The following is a 19,991-nucleotide window of genomic DNA, read 5'->3' as shown; positions in this document are numbered from 1 at the left end:
ATTGGCATGGGATATTTGATGCAGCGGTAAAACGATAACGAAGATCTACCACTTTGATTCAGTGAATACCCGTGATGAACTTCCCAAAACTCCCAAATCCCACCCAAAGGGCAAGGGGAAATTGAAGTTTAAAAACTTTATTATCAAAATTCAAGTCCGATTCTTCACATTACATAAACTGAATATAAATAGAGATTCTAATACTAAATGGGCCCAAAAAAGGCCATGTGCCAAACACAAACCCCCAAAGGAAAATGCAAAACTGCTGAAAAAACATAAAACATAACTTTTTTTAGAAGACGTTTTTGGGCTTCGGACAGGGTCCAAACCGCCGTCCGCAGTTTGCCACAACGTGCTCCCTATCTTAAGCTTCGATTTGACTGGTAATGGGTTTGAAACGGAGTTTCGTGGGCCAAGTTATGCCCGTTTTCGTGGACCACCTTTAGAAGCACGATCATGGGCCTCTAAATATAACATAACACATTCTTCAATGTTTGGGCCTCCATCAATATTTCATATCTCTATTTGCTAAACAACAATTGAAAAGAATATAACTATTCATATAAGTTAGTTAGGTGTGTAGGTATTTATAAATATATTCCATGAGATCCGTTCGAAGGTAGTTATGCATATCTTGGGAACACGATTCCAGAAGAGCGTCTTCATGTAGTTTTTTATTTACTGAAAGATCGGCTTTGTGAACAATGCTATCATTACACCTTTATCTTTAAAATAATATCGTGTAATACATTCCAAGCATGCGCTATACATCGAACTCTGGATAAATGCATTGCTTATGCTTGTATTGTGCTATGTTTACCACCAATAAAACATTTGGGTGCAAATCATTTGCAACCTCGTTGAATAATGGGCTATTGATTGAGTACGTCCGTGTCATTGTTGCAACCAACAACACCAAATAATGCAAGTCAAAACCGTAAGTTTTGCAAGGCTACCGCTTCGAGCATTGCCAAAACCATATACCATAAACCATAAATGTTGAAACATTAATGTCACGCACAACCTCTAAACTAGATAATGAAGACATTCTATATAGTGTTTTAAGGTTAAAATTCAAAAACTAGTAAGCAATAAGGTGAAAAATATGGTCTAATTATTAATTAAAAATAAAGATTCAATTGATAGTTAAACATCTAACAACCAGTTCATGCAGTTTTACCTGTTTGGACTTTGGAACACAACTAATATTTGTAAAAATCGTTAGGCGCTAGTCGGGCGGTGGGGTAGGGAGTAACAGTTTATCCGGATTAACATGGATTAATTGGATTAGAATTTATATTTAAATTTTCAAATGTACATATATATATATATATATGATTGATTTCTTTTGAGAACCACTTTGAGTTTTAAGAACTCGAAAGAACTCAACGTAACAAAATTTTTTTTCGAATTTTTTTACACATGTATAATACGTAAGTGTAAGTGATGTACAAAAAATTACGGTATTTTTTTACACACCGAATCAACTTTTTACACATGTGTAATTATCAAAAATACTTATTCTTTCTCCTGCTTCATTTTTTAATTAAATTTAATCTCAGCCACATACTTCAAATCATTTAATTAAATATGTGGTTCAAAATTGAGTTCTTAAAGTTATTAAAACTCACCATGGTTCTCAAAATAACCCTCCCATATATATATATATATATATATATATATATATATATATATATATATATATATATATACAGGGAAGGGTTATCCTAAAAATAATTAGTTTCCTAAGAGCATTCACATCCCATCCCCTAAATTTATGTGAGGAGAGTATGTAAATTATAGGGTGAGGTTTTGAGTGTAAATTATAGGGTGGAGAGAAAAATGTAGTGAATTTTTGTAAATTTGGGGAAACATTTAGGGAACATTGTTTGCCCCTATTTATTTTTTAATATTTGTTGGATTGGTTGTGAGTAAAGGAGAGAGAAAACTGAAATGATAAATGTATAAAAAATATTATTTAATTGAACAGTAGAAAGAAATGTAGTATTTTTTAGTGTAATTATAGAGATAAAGATGGGGAATGGAGTGAGAATGCTCTAAGAAGACTAAGAATAAATCACAACCATTAGATCATGTTAATCAATGCTTGAAATTTAAAATTACCAATAACCGACATAGTTTCCTATAATTACTCTTTAATCATTATAACCGACATAGTTTCCTAAATTTGTTCTTTTACCATAATTTGTAGTGCCAAATGTCAAAAATTTGTTGGTTCTTACCATTCCTAGGAAATTTCTTATTCTTATTTGAACCATTTTATATATATATATATATATATATATATATATATATATATACAGGGTTGGTATCATTTAACAACTTAAAAAAAGTTAAGAACTGTTAGGAACTCTAAACAATTAAACATTTTTTTAATTTTTTTATATACTAACATCATTTAAGAGTAGTTTTATCATATTTTATATAAAAAATTTTGATTACATATATAAATCATAAGTTTACATGTGTAAAATTTATGTATTAACAAATTTACATAGGTGTAAAATAAAACATGTATAAAAACTAATTTTCAAAACTGTAATTATAAATATAGATATACAAAATGATGAAACTACACTCAAATAATATTAACATACAAATTTTTTTTATAAAAAACGTTAGTTTTCAATGGTTCCTTTAAGCTCTTAAATAATTTAAGAATTCTGTAATGATACTCATCTTATATATATATATAGGGGAGGAATATTTTAAGAACTTGATGAGTTGTAAGAACTTTGAGAAATCAATTTTGGATCACAAGTTTAATTAAATGATATGAAATATGTGGCTGAGATTAAATGTAATTAAAAAATGAATCAGGAGAGAGAATAGGTATTTGTTATGATTACACAAGTTTAAATGTTAGTTATACATGTGTAATAAGTCGATTCGGTGTGTAAAAAAATACTGTAATTTTTTGTACATTACTTACACTTACATATTACACACGTGTAAAAAAAATTCAAAAAAAATTGTTACGTTGAGTTCTTTCGAGTTCTTAAAACTCAAAGCGGTTCTCAAAAGAAATCAATCATATATATATATATATATATATATATATATATATATATGATTGATTTCTTTTGAGAACCGTTTTGAGTTTTAAGAACTCAGTGTAACGATTTTTTTTTGATATTTTTTACACATGCGTAATATATGTAAGTTACATACACGTAAAAAAATTACATAATTTTTTACACACCGAGTCAACTTTTTACACATGTGTAACGGACGTAAAAGTTAGTGTAACCACTTACATATTTATTCTCTCTCCTACTTTGACTTTTTTGCTAGATTTAATCTCAACCATATATTCCAATCCATTTAATTAAATGTGTGTTCCAAAATTGAGTTCTTAAAGTTCTTAAAACTCACAATGGTTATTCAATTTTGACAGATTTTAGACAAATGGAGATCAATCGGCTACACGTCTGTGGAGTAGCGACTAAAGATTAATTAGCGTCTAGTCGGGATTTTTGCAACACTGGATACAACACCCAAGACCACTCCGTCTAACTATTATTTTTTAAAGACGGTATTATATTCATAACAGAAACTACCAATTAACTATTCGTTAAACATAAACAAACCCAACCGACTCGGTCGGATTGTAACTAGAAGACATTAAACTATGGAAAAGTATCTTAGTATCGAACTAATTACGGTACCGTACGACATTTATCAGCCACCCATGTTAATTCATGCAGTCTTAAGAAATCAATCAAATTCAAACTCAGTCACTTTCTGCCATTTGTATCTAAATTACCCAACAAATTCCCTCCATTTTCATCTTGAATCTTGATCTTGATTGGTTATTTTTATGGGTGATGTTAGAGACACCACCAAAAAAATAAAACACCCACCCACTACGCGGTGGATCGACCGATCAGCCGCGGATTAGGGTTTTTGTCCTATTATGTCCACAACGTTTGTCGTATTATGTTTGTACGTTATCAGCGGCGGATTGGGCGATCCGCCGCATATTGATTACACGACATCCATAGACTATCAAATCAGTCATGCATCCTACGTAATACGCGGCTGATCGCTCGATCCGCGACGGATCAAATCAATAATTTGATTTTGTCACACCCGTCTCCCTTTCTCTACATATATCCATCTTAGATGGTTAAATTTCTATAATATTGGCCGATCCAACTTATAATATCTGTGTTTTGTGTTTGTTAAAATATAATGGATTTATATGATATTTTGTTTGGTGACGGGAACGACGTGCAGTCGGGCTACGCATACAACGATCAGCCGGAGCAGTCGGGCTTGCCAGATTTGAATGAAGTTCCCGACTTGAACCATGAGCCGGGGTATGGAAATATCGAGCAGTACGACTTACCAAATCCTAACCAGGTTATCTAGTGTGTTTATATAGTACAACAAGGCGTTAGTTATTTTTTAAATATTATACGTTGTCTTGCCAAAATATTTTTTATCAGGGGTATATCATATACGGCGGTAGTCACCCTTCGTGGCCGGAGGATAATAGGACATCGTCTAATACATATGAGGCCAGAGTCGAGGAGTCTTATGGTCAGTCTTCACAGCAGTTAAATGTAGACGGTCCGTATTACGGAACTCAGAATTCGTACCAGTTACCTTTAGGAGAGCAACCATACATGTCAAGACCAGTCACGAGCAACGTCGTTGATGGCATTCAAGAGGGTCACCGCGAAGGAGGCGATGACGATGTTGATGATGATGATGATGATGGTGATCGTTTCATACGGGAGACGTCATTTTCTTATGTAACTAATAATGTATGACCTATTTTTTTTTTTAAAAAAAGTTATTATTATTCTTTTTCAACACGTTACTAAATATTACTTTATTTACATTACTTGATATCAGTATTTTGATTCTGTTGCTGAGTTGGTGGATTGGGTTAAGAAGACAAGACGTGAGCATGGTTGTGTTATCTCAGTCCAACGTTCAAGGGAGAGGAAGTGTTGAACTTGTATGCAATCGAGGTGGGGAACCAAAACTCAAGGGAACGGTGTGGCATACATGGAGTATTAAAAGGGGTTGTCCATTTAAACTTGTCGGGAGGTACAACGCGCCAGGTGATTGTTGGAAGGTAGAGGTTGTCAACGAGACGCACAACCACGATCCCGTTTTGTTTGAGGAGGGGCACCCGACACTAAGAAAATTGACCGACGAGGAAATTGATATGGTTGCGACGTTACATAGGCAGGAGTCAGCCCTAAAGAAAAGCTTTCTCGGTAACAAATGTATTACTAGGGATATAAACAACGTCGTTAAGGTTCTTCGTGACCATTATTATTTTGTAAGTGTCTTTTTAATATATATTATTTTGAATATATATTGTTTTGTTTTATCATATATAAAAAATATATATTCTTTAAGATTTAATAAGAATGTTATTAATATTATCATTTTAATGTAGGTACTAAATTTTTTGTTAAACCCAACGTAGGTACTTGAAAACTTTCTTCAAACCCATGGGTTTACCTTTTACACATGGGAGAATCCTTCCACCAATAGGACGGAGATGTTTTCTTTTCTCACGAGAAGTCGCATACCATGTGGCGTGCGTTCCCAGATTTGTTGCTGATTGACACGACGTACAACACCAACATGTACAAGTGGCCGTTCGTTCAGTTTGTTGGTGTGACGTCGACATCAAAGTCTTTCTGTATTGCGCACGCAGTTATCTTTAGGGAGCAAGAGTGTAACTTCACATGGGCCCTTGAACGCCTTAAAGACATGCTCGTCGACTGCAGGGAGCCGCGTGTCATCCTGACTGACAGGGACCAAGCCTAGATGAATGCCTGTGACACAGTCTTTCCTAATGTTACCAAAAACCTTTGTAGGTGGCACATCATGCATAACATACAGAGAAAACATAAGAGTCTTTTCCAGGATGATATCTCTAAATCATTCAATTACTGGTGGAAAGTACTGTATGAGTCGCTAACAAAATCTATGTACGACTACAACTGCGGTCAAATGGAAGCCGCGTTAGCTGGACACGGCAGACGTGGTAAGTCTTTGTCCTTTATGTAAACATGATTTTAGATTCTAGTTGTACATTGCCTAAATTGTTTTTTTTTTATTATTTGTTTGAAGAGGCTTGGTATTATATTCGCGATAATTGGTTGGTACCCTACAAAGAGAAGTTCGTGTCGTGCAGGATTGACGACCAACTAAACTTCGGCGAGCATACAATAAATAGAGTAGAGGGCCGGCATGCAAACTTGAAGAGACACCTTTCGGGGCTGAACAATTCGCTAGACTCTATTGCGGCGTTTGCCCTTGAAGTCGTGAATTCCAAAATGGAAGAAATCAGTGCGACTTTTGAAGACTCCCGTGTTAGGGTCAAGAAGTACCATAAGTTGACTTTGTTTGAAAAGCTACATAACAGGGTGTCACTTTTTGCTATCGCTAAAGTTGACAAAGAGCTGACCTTGCTTGACACATTGCTAGATACGGGGGCGGAGTGCGACCACCGGTTACAAACATCATGGGGCTTGCCGTGTGCTTATAAGCTTAACTGGCACACTATTAACAATAAACGCATTCCATTAAAAGACATAGACCCCTTTTGGAGGAAGCTCGATTTCAGTCCGGCGTCTGTTGGACACGAAGAACCAGACTATGAAGCGGAACTGGAACATGTGAAAAAACAAGTTCTAGGACTAAACAACCGAATGCAAAAAAAAGTCTATTCTCAAAGATAATGTTTGTTCTTCGTGGGAAATCAAACAAGGAGGAGCCTGAGAAACGAGACGACCCTAGGGGGCGTCCAAATCTAAACCAACAAGCCAAGAAAAGAGATACCCCTAGACAGAGCTCTTAATCCCCGTCCCCGTCAACTAATACCCACAGACACAAGTCGTACTCCCCGTCCCCGTCAGCTGATCCCCACAGACACAGCTCATACGCCCCCTCCCCGTCATTTGATCCCCACAGGCACAACTCCTACGCTACCTCCCCGTCATTTGATCCCCACAGGCACAACTCCTACGCTACCTCCCCGTCATTTGATCCCCACAGGCACAACTCCTACGCTACCTCCCTGTCATTTGATCCCCACAGACACAGACACAGCTCCTACGCCCCCTCCGTTTCTTTTGATCCCCACAGACACAGCTCCTACGTCCCCTCTATGTCACGGCAAGCAACACCCGAAGCCCCCACCCATTCGTTGTCGCGTTCCCAGTCTCAGTCACATACCCGGTTTAAGATACCTAAACCACCGAAACGCTCATCTAAAAAGCATGAGACTCCATCCGACCTTGGTTTTCCATTACTGCGTGACCCTAAGGGCGTCCCAATCATAGAATGTTATAGGCACCTCATTCCCACCTGGGCATACCCGTTCATTTCAGGAATAAAAGATGTAAGGCCAGATGGTAATTGCGGTTTCAGAGCAATCGCTGTCGGCTTAGGCATGCGTCAACAGAACTGGAAGGAGGTAAGAGCAAGCATGAGGAATGCAATGGTCACTAACAAATCCTGGTGGAGCGAAAGGTTGAACTACGAGGTAACCGGTAATTATGACACGGTTCGTGATTCGCTGGACTACTCGTCTGCTTTATTCCAACAAAAGAGTAGGTGGTTTAAGTTACCTGGGCACGGACACGTAGTGGCTCAGACGTATGATTGTGTTTTAATCAACCTCCATCTGACCTACAGTGAGACTTACTTCCCAATGAGAATGAGTCCGGAACCACTATCTCAGATTCCGGTAATAGTAGTGTTAAATGTTAAGGATAATCATTGGCTTAACATACAATTAGAAGGGAATATCCCCGTGCCGCTACCAGTACGTCAATGGGAAGGATACGCCAAAAAGTAGATCGAATCCGCCGCTTAAGGGTCGATCCGCGACGGATTCTGCTGTGAATCGGATCCGCGGCTTAGTGGTCGATCCGCGGCTTATCGAATTTATTTTTTGAAGATGTTAAACACCCACGGGTTCTAACCGTTCAAATCGCCAAAATCAAACTAAACGCTCAACCTTTCACTCAAAACATCCCCCAGATTATACCACCAAAACCACCACCACCACCAGAAAATAATAACGACGGGGTCCGAAAATAGCATCTACACAGCCATAATAATTTCGTTCAGAAATAGTGGTGGCTGTGTGAATGTTATTTTGGAGTCCGTTATTATTACAAAATAAAGGCCCAGATACAACCATATGTTGGCGGAAAATAATGACGACGGAGTCCGAATATAGCTTCTATGCAGCCGTAATAATTTCGTTATGAAATAGTGGTGGCTCCATAGATGTTATGTTGGAGTCCGTTATTATTACAAAATAACAATAATATATATAAAATAGATTTTTTAAAAATATATATAAAAATTTATATTTATTAGTAATATATATAAAATAGAATTTAAAAATATATATTTTTCAACCTTGTTTTTTTGCATTCGGTTGTTTACATATATTTTAAAAATAATAGTGGTGACTGTGTAGATGCTATTTTGAACTTTTGAGCTACCAGTGCAACTGCCGTAGTCCCCCTTCATATATCCCGACAGTGTCCTTTACTTGGAATTTTGGTGACTGCGTCGCGAAACATTGGTAGCTTTGTAATAACAAGGTCCCGTATCAACCTCCATGGGGTGTTCTTCCAATGTAATAAGGAATATGGCACCGATCTTTGATGAATTCGGTGTCCCCACAAACAGTCGCCTTGCATGATAGATGGCAAGGGCCAGCTGATGGAGGAAATATGTGGCATAGCGTTACTTGTATACGGTACTAGTTCCGGTGTATCTAGGAGTGCTCCGGAACCGGATCTTCGGGTGGCTGGGGAGTCGGCCAAGATACCCGGGCGTAATGATTGATTATTCCCCATTTCTAGTGGGGCAAACCTGTAGCCGTGGGCCGACACGGATTCCGGTGACTTGCTTGCCGGTGAGTGGAGAGCCACGGCAAAAAACTGCTGTGTTGATGCTATTTTTGGAGTGCTTTTCAGAAGATGATCTTAGAAATTAGTCTCTGTATAGAATTTGATGTAATATCTAGTGCCTTTTGATGTATTTATTCAAATTTGTAATTTATTATTGGTTTAATATAAAATTTGTGTAGTTAATTGTTATTAGTTTCAATTCGTTTATATATTCAAATTTGTAATTTAGTATTGGTTCCATATCAAATTTGTGTTTTTTATTAGTATAAATCCGTTTATATATTATGAATATATAATATTATTTTATATAAAATTTATTTATACCTTAGATAGGTAAATTAAAAAAAATTATTTACTACTAAGCGGCGGATCGGGCGATAAGCCACAGATCGAAGTTAAACACAACCCTAACCCGCTGCCCCCAATCAGTTTACACATTCCATCTCAAACAAACACCACATTTGACACTAAAACCCTAATTCGCCGTCCCCCAATAGTCCTGAACTTCGTCACCAACTCCGACCCGACAACAATAAGGTATGATGTTTAACGGGTTTGGGTTACGGGTATGTTGTTTAACGGGTTTGGGTTTGTGATAAACGGGTTTGGGTTACCTTGTTCGATTTCTCTTGATTTAATTAGTAGATCCGTAATTAGAGACTCTGTTATTGTTTATTTTTATAATATTGGTTTCGGTTTGAGTTCAGATCAAATTTAGAGTGAATTTGATTATGATATGAATTGATAATTGGATACTGTTTGTGTGGATTGTGGTTTGGATTTAGATTTAGCCGAAACAGAGAATGGTTTTGGCTTAATTGGGTTAAATAATAATCGGGTTTGGGTTACGGTTTGACCCTGAAACGGGTTTGGGTTACGGGTTTAACCCTGAAATGGGTTTGGGTTACGGGTTTGACCCTGAAATGGGTTTGGGTTACGGGTTTGACAAGGAAACGGGTTTGGCTTACGGGTTTGACAATAACCGGTTATATTTATGTGTTAAACATAGATGGCGGATAGATACATTGAAGGGGACGACGTACTTGATCTTTACGAGCATTTGAGGTTTGACCAGCAGTCCGATTATCAAATCCGGTTTACGCAGCTTCGGAGAATGGAGCCAAAACCTAACTCGTTCTTGTCTAGGGAGTTTATAAGAATGGTTCGGGCGGAAAACAAGGCTGGAAAGAATTGTAGGAACAAATACACCGTGGGAGAGATTGTTTACCGCAGAGGAGCCAGCTTACCGGGTCCTCACGCTAGAGTTTTACTCAACGTTCGTTTTCAGGTATTTTTTCGTTTTCAATTAACTTATAAATAAAGTAACATTTTATTATTTAACCAACATGTAAATATTGTTTCAGGCCACGCCCGGAGGGAGATTTGCAGGTCCCGATGCTGGTTGAGGGTGCGGATACCATTAAGGCGGAGGTTCGGTTCCGTATGTTGGGGATTTGGCATAATCTGTCGATGGAGGAGTTTGCCATTGCGCTGGGCTTGTACACGATTGAGGATATAACTGCCCCTATTTACACGCAGAGCATACACGAATCACCAGATGACGTGCTGAGACGTTTTTGGGACGGCGATTAGCGCTACACCTTGGCCTATAAAAAACGGACAATTCGAGCCAGACGCCAAAGCCTCAACCATCAGGGACCCGTTGCACAGGTTTGTATATTATATTATATTATATTATATTATATTATATTATATTATATTATATTATATTATATTATATTATATTATATTATATTATATTATATTATATTATATTATATTATATTATATTATATTATATTATATTATATTATATTATATTATAGGTACCTACACAGGCTTATCGCACACACCGTACAGGGTCATCACGGGGGTTCAGAACATTGCAACCTCCGTGACCTGTTTTATTTGCGATGCCTGCTTACGGGGAAAAACTGCAACCTAGCTCGGGGTTTCGGCGACTACTTCGCCATTTACTCGAACAGGCAGGGTCGCGGGAAATTGGTTGGTGGAACGTTCGTTACGCGGATTGCGAATTATTTCGGCTATGGGGGCCGACTGCAGCAACTACCCATTCAGCCGCCGCTTCCGCCGCAAGAGTTGGACCACGGACGGGCACAAGGCATGCAAATCGTCAAGAAGATTAACCGCCTGGATCACCTGGTCACTAATTTCAATTCTGGCCCAAACGAAGAGGTCCCACTTGTTGAGCCTCCGCCAATCGAGGAGCCGGAGGTGGAAATTCAGGGCCCCGCGGTTGACATGGATGAGGACGGTGTTCAGGTACGTTATATTTTATCATTTAATTTTCTTTTTGGTATCTTCGTCTTATTAACGTTAACTTATCGTGCTCATAACAGCCACCGCATCAGCACCCGCAGCGCGTTCCGCGTACACATCGCGCGGTGCGTTTGGATCCGGCCACTGACTCCAGGCTACGGAGACTAGAGACCCAGGTGACCTGGATGGTTGGTTATTTGTTTGCGCAGCAGCATGGAGCCCAGTACATGGTACCAGCGCTACGTTTCGACGATGAGGGGAGTGATGACGACGCGGGTGGTGTCACATTTTAGATTTGTTTTTTGTATGATGTTACTTTTTCCCGAATTCGTTTGGTTTTTTTTTTCGAACTCGTAATGTATTAATTATTATTATTTTATAAATCTGGTCATGCGTTATGCTTAAAATTGTTGTTTCGTTATTAGTTTAAAACCGACAAAAATTCTGTTACCACACAAACAAACATAAGTCGTTATTATTATATAAATCTCGTTCCTTTTCACCCGACATACAAAATTGTTGTTTCGTTGTCACTTTCCAAAACCGATCAAGAAACGGTTATACCCGAGCCAAAAAAACAAACCAAACAAAACAAAAATAAGGGGTAAATAAAACAAAAGACAACAAAATGACAAAATCATAATTAAATAACAAAAAAGACGGTTAAAAAAAAACACAACTTTCAAAAACACCCAAACCATAAGCTACGGATCGGCCGATCCGTGGCTTAATGGGTGGGTGTTTCCAAAACACCCCATGTGTATGTAAAAAACCCCATTTTTATTCAATCTTTAACTGCACACCAACTGTTTGATTAAATGCGTCTGAGAATTTGTATATTATTCTAACTATCCGATTTGGTAGTACCAAGATTCTTGATTTAATAACGTTATTGCACTCAGTATCGATTAATCTCATGTTGATTCTCACGTTTTCTGGGGGTAGAGTAAAGGGTTTCTGGTATATCTTGTAACTGCACACCAACTGTTTGTTTAAATGCGTCTGAGAATAATTAATATGTCTGTTATTATTATTCTTACTTTCCAGATTTAGCAGTACCACATTCATCACGTTTTGTGGGTTTAGAATGTGGGTTTCTGGTATTTTAAGTTGTTGTTTGACTTTTTCATTGGATTATAAAAATGAAAACTTTTTAGGGTTTAGGGTTTTTTTATTGTTTTTTATGTAGACTCTACAAGATCTTTCAAGTTGGGTTTTGTTAAATTCTTACATTTAGGGTTCTTATTGTTAAAGGTTTGAAATTTGTGGCTGACTACATTGAATCTTGGGTTAAGTGGATTTGATCTTGAAAATATTATTAGAACGTCATTATCATCGTCATCGTCGTCATCTAGAAAGGCCCGAACCCCTCGAAAACGACTCAACCAAACACACAATGAAGCAGCTGCTCTTCTTTCGACGGCTTTTCCCTCCATTTTCTCGATCACCAGCAAAACCAATAAGCAGTTGAAATTACAAAATCAGCGTACGCGTTTCTTTGATGAACCGTTTGAATTGTTGTTACCGTTTCCTGTAACTGAAAGGCCCGGTAAGGTGAAACCGAGGGAAGTGGAGTATAATGGGAGTTGGACTTATAGGCCTGATTCGAGTTTAGTGGGATCGAGTGAAGGATATGAAGATGATTTTGATGTGGAGTCGATTCTCGATGAGGAGATTGAAGAGGGGATTGATAGTTTCATGGGAAATTTGAATTTTGATATCGATAACAACGCTTGTTATGGGTATCCCCTTGGATTAAGATATGGTTTCGAATTCAATTTGGGGTTTGGATTGAGGAATGGATTGGAAGCAGGGAATGTGATTAATATGATGAATTTGGAACCGGAATCGATGAATCCAAATGAAACTGGGCCGGGATTATTATTGAAACTGAATTATGATAAAGTTTTGGAAGCTTGGGATAAAGGGTCACGGTTGGAGTCTCCGGGAAGTGATATTCATGTAAGTATTTCTCATATTCACGAAATAATATTATAAGCACAAGAACATAACTTCTAGTTTTTGTGTTCACAGCGTTGTATATTTGTCATATGACTATGTTATATGTAACATTTATATATATTATCGTTATGTTTCATGTTTGGTAGACAACATCGGCTATAATAGACTTATTCTCGAAGAATGGTGCGGCTAGAAAACTTCATGTTGATCGAAGACCTAGATCCAAGGTACGATTTCTGTTTTTTGTTTGATTAATCGCGTTAAATGTATGCTTTAATGATCATTTTAAATAAATATATGCAATTTTTTTAATAAGTTTGGCATGTCTCTTTAGCATAGTTAAGTTAAAAGATTTGAATTTGTGACAATTTGTTGGTTGTATTTGCAGGGGAGATTTGTTAGAAGTCCAAATTCTCCCACTTGTGAGGAGACATGAGCAACTAGTTACAGTTTAGTTTACAGTTTACACTGTCTTAAATTCTGGTTTTTATGCTACTAGGCCCCTCTTTTTGTACATCATTTGGATAGTGTTGTTGCCTTGTAGGATTGATGTAACCAAGCTATGATATGATGATGATGATAAATATATATATGGCCAGTGGTACCTAACACTTGCATATTCTTAAGTGGACTTCATAATAATAAATCTGTTAGGTGTAACTATTTTTAATAAAATAGATATGATTGAGCGATACCTGTTTAAATAGCGATCGCCGTACGAAGCCTAGAAACTAACTACAAAAAGAAGCGTTAAATGTCTTGATCATATCATTATCAACCATACTATAATATGACATGTTTAAGCATGCAGGAATTAAACTCGAGCCTATTTAAGACCTCTGCTATCCTCAACATGAAACACATCAAGCCAATCATTTCATATCAAACCCATGTCTTCTAACGGTGAACCGAATCCTTTTGAGGTACAAGACTCGATACCCATCATCGACTACTCCTTACTCACCTCAGGTTCCGCTGCTGACCACTCAAAAGCCGTCCAAGATATTGGCAAGGCGTGTCAAGATTGGGGGTGTTTCATGGTACGTGCATGCTAAACAAATGTCTTTGATGTTTTTAAGGTTTATGAAAGTTAGCCAATGATATGTTCTTCTGGTTTTGTAAGCTGGTGAATCATGGCGTGCCGGAGAGTTTGATCCAAGAGGTGATGGACGCCTCGGATAAGTTTTTCAATATGGCAAACGAAGAAAAGCTTCAATTTCAAACTCATGGTGTTTTGGATCCCATTAGAAATGGTCGCGGCTGCAATGCAGTCAAACAATATAAAGACAGGTTGTGGAGGGAGTTTCTCCGACTCATTGTTCATCCGGATTTTAATTGTCCTGGCAAACCACAAGGTCTCAGGTTCGTAAACCCTAAACTCTAAACCCTACAGAACATGTCTTTGTCGCATCTAGCATTAGAGTGTTCATTTGTGGATAACACAACACATGCAGTGAGGCTGCATCGGATTATGTCAAAAGGGCGAGAGTGGTTGCAACGGAGTTGATGAAAGGTCTGTCGGAAAGCCTAGGGTTTGAAGCGTCTTATATGAACGATGAGCTAAATCTAGATGAAGGTTTTCATTTGTTAGCAATCAACAACTATCCACCTCACTTGGATTTAGATGTTGATATTTCACCAGGGGTGATGCCGCATACGGATCATGGCCTTATAACTCTACTTTATGAAAATGGTGTTCCGGGTCTTGAAGTTATGCATGACGGGAAATGGGTTGTTATGGGCGGTGCTCCTAACGCTTTCTTCATAATCATTTCAGACCAACTTGAGGTAGCAAAATCGGTTGAATTGATTTGAAACACTTTTTCTCAAAAAGCTTTAACGTGTCAAAAGACACACCACCACATCTGATTTCACACCATCAAAAGACCGTCCACAAAATACTCATATGGCCCTTTTGACAAAGATGTCAAATTCTGACATTTATTGGTCAAAACGGCAATTTGAACAAATATTGATCAAACTTTGAAAATTATTGGTCAAACGGCCGTCTGGCAAATATCCGGACAATTGTTCTGACTATAAATGGTCAAAGTTTGAATTTTATTTGCCAAAATAGTTGCCCGACCTTTGTTTTAATGTTTGTTTGAAACACCGTCGATTAGATGTCAGACATTGTGTGTATAGATGGCCAAATCATATTCTTGCAATAATAAGTATGATATTTTTGATGAAAATAATAGATTTTTAGCAACGGAAAGTACATGAGTAAACTCCATAAATCAGTGGTGAAGGACGAGCGCACAAGGGTCTCACTCGTAATCACCAGCGGTTCATCACTAGACACCGCGGTAGGCCCGTCTTCGAGGCTTGTAGATGGCGAAGAGCGCCTGCCTCGTTATCTTCCTATGAAATATAGCGAGTACCTCGACTTCCAGGTCAAAAATATGCAAGCAGGAAAGCTTGCCATTCAAGAAATTCAAATTCGCACTTAGTATCAATGAAGATGATTTCTGTTATGCAATTTCAATTGTACCTACTTGTTCTTTGAATGTAATGAAAAATGTTTACTAGTCAGTAGTCAATATAATAAAGTAATACCTTGAAATGTTTAGGATGATGAATATTATCGTATACCAAGTGAACTAAAAAAAATCTAATTTTTTTCTACCTGATTTACCCCATGTCTAAAGTGAGACTAGAATCTACAACCATTCGGTTGAAGGCGTACGTTTTTTCCACTAGACCAAACTAGTGGTTGTAATACAACCATTACAATGTTTGTCAAACTCAAATGTTTATTAAAAAATTTACAATCATGAAAAAAAATCAGGTACAAAAGTAATCACAAAGATGTCTAACATGGGAGTGTCAAAGTGAATGTGATGTTTAGCAGAATTTTCATAAACCATCACATTAGACTACATTTTTTTTTCTTAAAATCCATCATTTTCTTCCACAACAAACATTCATAAACCCCATTAATATTTTATTTGTATATATATGATATATATACGAGTATATCAGAGAGGGGCTCCACAGTCCACACAACAACACTCGTCCGCTAGCTTCTCAATCCTTGGTAAAGTCCGATTCCTCCAAGTTTGTTGTAGAGCCATCTCATCCTGACATTGGGATGAGAAGTCTGTTGTGGATGCTCTTATATAAAAAACCAAGGCTGCAAAAGTCGTTAGTGGACCCTTGGCGTCTGATCGGAGAATTGGGAGTACTCGGACATGGTAATATAATGAAAAATATTTTTTGGATATTATATATATGTCAAATATCATTAGTTTACTAATATAGTAAAATATATGAATATCAACATAAATAAGAGAAATGCATTTTTAAATAAAAAATTATTCTGAAAACTACTAATCGTTAATTAAAAAAATAATATTTGTTCTTTAATATTATAAAATATGAATTATGTTTAATTTTTTAAATCAAAATCGGCAAGAGTCTCATTCGGACCTTGGGATGAGAAGCCTATCGTTGATGCTTTTAGTATAGGAAACAAATGGTGGAGGGTTTATCCAGACAAAGTCTAAATATAGAGACTAAAGTGTGAGAAAATGAACAAGAATATGATGATCATTAACTGCCACCATCAACGCCGCGCCACCATCATCATTACATGACCGCCACCACATACCAACACTATTGTCGTCTCCACCATTGTCACCACTGTCGTCGCCACATGACTACCACGACACCTTGCCACCCGTTTTTTTTTTTTATAAATTTTATTTATTTTGAGGTATGTATCTTTGTCATTTGTATTTCAATCATGTGGATTTTTTTTCGACCAAACAACATAAACTAATAATTCATTTTATTCAGATAAGTCAACCAAATAAGCCAAGTAAATGGTAATGATTCATTTCATTCATTTATTTATTTCATTTCCCCTTCATTAATTCCATTACCTCCTACCAAAAAGACCCTTATATTTCCATTCCAAAGGGCAAAGGCTAACTAAGTCAATTACATAAATAAAATAAAATGAGTATTTTAACGATTTGTTGGTACCCCATTTAAATAGCCACCATCTTACAAAACCAAGCAATCAATACATAAACAAGTGTTACATGTCTTGATCACATCATTGTCAACCGTACAATTATATGTTATGTCCAATTATATGTATGTTAAATGTTACATGTCTTGATCACATCATTGTCAACCGTACAATTATATGTTATGTTAAGCACAACTATAAACTCTTAACCTTATATTAAACCAACGTTTCAAAAGTCGCAGCAGACCTTAGGCGGCTGCCGATCGGAGATATGGGTGTACTTGAGCGGTATTCGGATATGGTAAATATAATATTTGTTCCTTAATATTATAAAAATATGAATTATGTTTTTATTTTTTAAATCAAAATCGGCAAGTCTCATTCGAATATTGGGACGAGAAGCCTACCGTGGATGCTTTTAGTATAGGAAACATATGATGGACTGATGGAGGGGTTATCCTGACAAAATCTAAATAGAGAGACCAAAGTGTGAGAAAATGACAACAATATATGATCATTAACATGTTGGGTAATAGATAACATACTTTTAGTTTGGTCGGAAAAAAAAAACAACAACATTATTTAGTTTTAAGGTGAGGTTTATATGGTAAGCACAAAATAATGTGAGAGATGTGTTCATTAACCTAAGATATAACCTTTTCATTTATAATCAAGTCATGGGATATACTCTAACGTCCAACAAAAATTAAGATGACATGACATTTTAAAGACTATTTCCGTTTAAATAACCATCGCCTTACGATGCCCTAGAAACTGACTACAAAAAGAAGTGTTAAATGTCTTGATCATATCATTATCAACCATACTATAATATGACATGTTTAAGCATGCAGGGATTAAACTCGAGCCTATTTAAGACCTCTGCTAACCTCAACATGAAACACATCAAGCCAATCATTTCATATCAAACCCATGTCTTCTAACGGTGAACCGAATCCTTTTGAGGTACAAGACTCGATACCCATCATCGACTACTCCTTACTCACCTCGGGTTCCGCTGCTGACCACTCAAAAGCCGTCCAAGATATTGGCAAGGCGTGTCAAGATTGGGGGTGTTTCATGGTACGTGCATGCTAAACAAATGTCTTTGATGTTTATAAGGTTTATGAAAGTTAGCCAATGATATGTTCTTCTGGTTTTGTAAGCTGGTGAATCATGGCGTGCCGGAGAGTTTGATCCAAGAGGTGATGGACGCCTCGGATAAGTTTTTCAATATGGCAAACGAAGAAAAGCTTCAATTTCAAACTCATGGTGTTTTGGATCCCATTAGAAATGGTCGCGGCTGCAATGCAGTCAAACAATATAAAGACAGGTTGTGGAGGGAGTTTCTCCGACTCATTGTTCATCCGGATTTTAATTGTCCTGGCAAACCACAAGGTCTCAGGTTCGTAAACCCTAAACTCTAAACCCTACAGAACATGTCTTTGTCGCATCTAGCATTAGAGTGTTCATTTGTGGCTAACACAACACATGCAGTGAGGCTGCATCGGATTATGTCAAAAGGGCGAGAGTGGTTGCAACGGAGTTGATGAAAGGTCTGTCGGAAAGCCTAGGGTTTGAAGCGTCTTATATGAACGATGAGCTAAATCTAGATGAAGGTTTTCATTTGTTAGCAATCAACAACTATCCACCTCACTTGGATTTAGATGTTGATATTTCACCAGGGGTGATGCCGCATACGGATCATGGCCTTATAACTCTACTTTATGAAAATGGTGTTCCGGGTCTTGAAGTTATGCATGACGGGAAATGGGTTGTTATGGGCGGTGCTCCTAACGCTTTCTTCATAATCATTTCAGACCAACTTGAGGTAGCAAAATCGGTTGAATTGATTTGAAACACTTTTTCTCAAAAAGCTTTAACGTGTCAAAAGACACACCACCACATCTGATTTCACACCATCAAAAGACCGTCCACAAAATACTCATATGGCCCTTTTGACGAAGATGTCAAATTCTGACATTTATTGGTCAAAACGGCAATTTGAACAAATATTGATCAAACTTTGAAAATTATTGGTCAAACGGCCTTCTGGCAAATATCCGGACAATTGTTCTGACTATAAATGGTCAAAGTTTGAATTTTATTTGCCAAAATAGTTGCCCGACCTTTGTTTTGATGTTTGTTTGAAACACCGTCGATTAGATGTCAGACATTGTGTGTATAGATGGCCAAATCATATTCTTGCAATAATAAGTATGATATTTTTGATGAAAATAATAGATTTTTAGCAACGGAAAGTACATGAGTAAACTCCATAAATCAGTGGTGAAGGACGAGCGCACAAGGGTCTCACTCGTAATCACCAGCGGTTCATCACTAGACACCGCGGTAGGCCCGTCTTCGAGGCTTGTAGATGGCGAAGAGCGCCTGCCTCGTTATCTTCCTATGAAATATAGCGAGTACCTCGACTTCCAGGTCAAAAATATGCAAGCAGGAAAGCTTGCCATTCAAGAAATTCAAATTCGCACTTAGTATCAATGAAGATGATTTCTGTTATGCAATTTCAATTGTACCTACTTGTTCTTTGAATGTAATGAAAAATGTTTACTAGTCAGTAGTCAATATAATTAAGTAATACCTTGAAATGTTTAGGATGATGAATATTATCGTATACCAAGTGAACTAAAAAAAATCTAATTTTTTTCTACCTGATTTACCCCATGTCTAAAGTGAGACTAGAATCTACAACCATTCGGTTGAAGGCGTACGTTTTTTCCACTAGACCAAACTAGTGGTTGTAATACAACCATTACAATGTTTGTCAAACTCAAATGTTTATTAAAAAATTTACAATCATGAAAAGAAATCAGGTACAAAAG

The 19,991-nt window shown here is 37.2% G+C and overlaps 3 protein-coding genes across 3 annotated transcripts; all 3 read left to right on the top strand.

Moving 5' to 3' along the window:
• The first annotated feature begins 7,162 nt into the window (after positions 1–7,162).
• LOC143565876 (uncharacterized) lies at positions 7,163–7,855 on the top strand. Its single transcript, XM_077052721.1, has one exon. The coding sequence runs from the start codon at positions 7,163–7,165 to the stop codon at positions 7,853–7,855; it is 693 nt and encodes a 230-aa protein (XP_076908836.1).
• Positions 7,856–13,962: 6,107 nt separating this feature from the next.
• Positions 13,963–15,726, top strand: LOC143567026 (2-oxoglutarate-dependent dioxygenase 19-like). The gene is made up of 4 exons (XM_077053558.1): positions 13,963–14,209; positions 14,293–14,531; positions 14,624–14,957; positions 15,371–15,726. The coding sequence occupies exons 1-4, from the start codon at positions 14,060–14,062 to the stop codon at positions 15,620–15,622; spliced, it is 975 nt and encodes a 324-aa protein (XP_076909673.1). The 5' UTR covers positions 13,963–14,059; the 3' UTR covers positions 15,623–15,726.
• Positions 15,727–18,004: 2,278 nt separating this feature from the next.
• LOC143567018 (2-oxoglutarate-dependent dioxygenase 19-like) lies at positions 18,005–19,721 on the top strand. Its single transcript, XM_077053550.1, has 4 exons — positions 18,005–18,231; positions 18,315–18,553; positions 18,646–18,979; positions 19,393–19,721. Exons 1-4 carry the CDS (start codon positions 18,082–18,084, stop codon positions 19,642–19,644), a joined length of 975 nt encoding a protein of 324 aa, XP_076909665.1. The 5' UTR covers positions 18,005–18,081; the 3' UTR covers positions 19,645–19,721.
• The last annotated feature ends 270 nt before the right edge of the window (positions 19,722–19,991 follow it).

Source organism: Bidens hawaiensis, unplaced genomic scaffold (genome assembly GCF_021521415.1).
Source record: "Bidens hawaiensis isolate Kalapana, Puna unplaced genomic scaffold, B.hawaiensis_p1.1 tig00001236_1, whole genome shotgun sequence".
Taxonomy (NCBI): Eukaryota; Viridiplantae; Streptophyta; class Magnoliopsida; order Asterales; family Asteraceae; genus Bidens; species Bidens hawaiensis.
The sequence above is the reverse complement of the archived record's forward strand: the minus strand, read 5'-3'. Positions and strand labels throughout refer to the sequence as shown.

Excerpts from the sequence above, each read along its gene's own strand:
- LOC143567018 (XM_077053550.1), top strand. The coding sequence starts at position 18,082 with ATGTCTTCTAACGGTGAACCGAATCCTTTTGAGGTACAAGACTCGATA. Across the intron at positions 18,232-18,314 it reads AAGATTGGGGGTGTTTCATG|CTGGTGAATCATGGCGTGCC; the intron begins GTACGTGCATGC and ends TGGTTTTGTAAG. Across the intron at positions 18,554-18,645 it reads GGCAAACCACAAGGTCTCAG|TGAGGCTGCATCGGATTATG; the intron begins GTTCGTAAACCC and ends CAACACATGCAG.
- LOC143567026 (XM_077053558.1), top strand. The coding sequence starts at position 14,060 with ATGTCTTCTAACGGTGAACCGAATCCTTTTGAGGTACAAGACTCGATA. Across the intron at positions 14,532-14,623 it reads GGCAAACCACAAGGTCTCAG|TGAGGCTGCATCGGATTATG; the intron begins GTTCGTAAACCC and ends CAACACATGCAG. Across the intron at positions 14,958-15,370 it reads TCATTTCAGACCAACTTGAG|ATTTTTAGCAACGGAAAGTA; the intron begins GTAGCAAAATCG and ends TGAAAATAATAG.
- LOC143565876 (XM_077052721.1), top strand. The coding sequence starts at position 7,163 with ATGTCACGGCAAGCAACACCCGAAGCCCCCACCCATTCGTTGTCGCGT.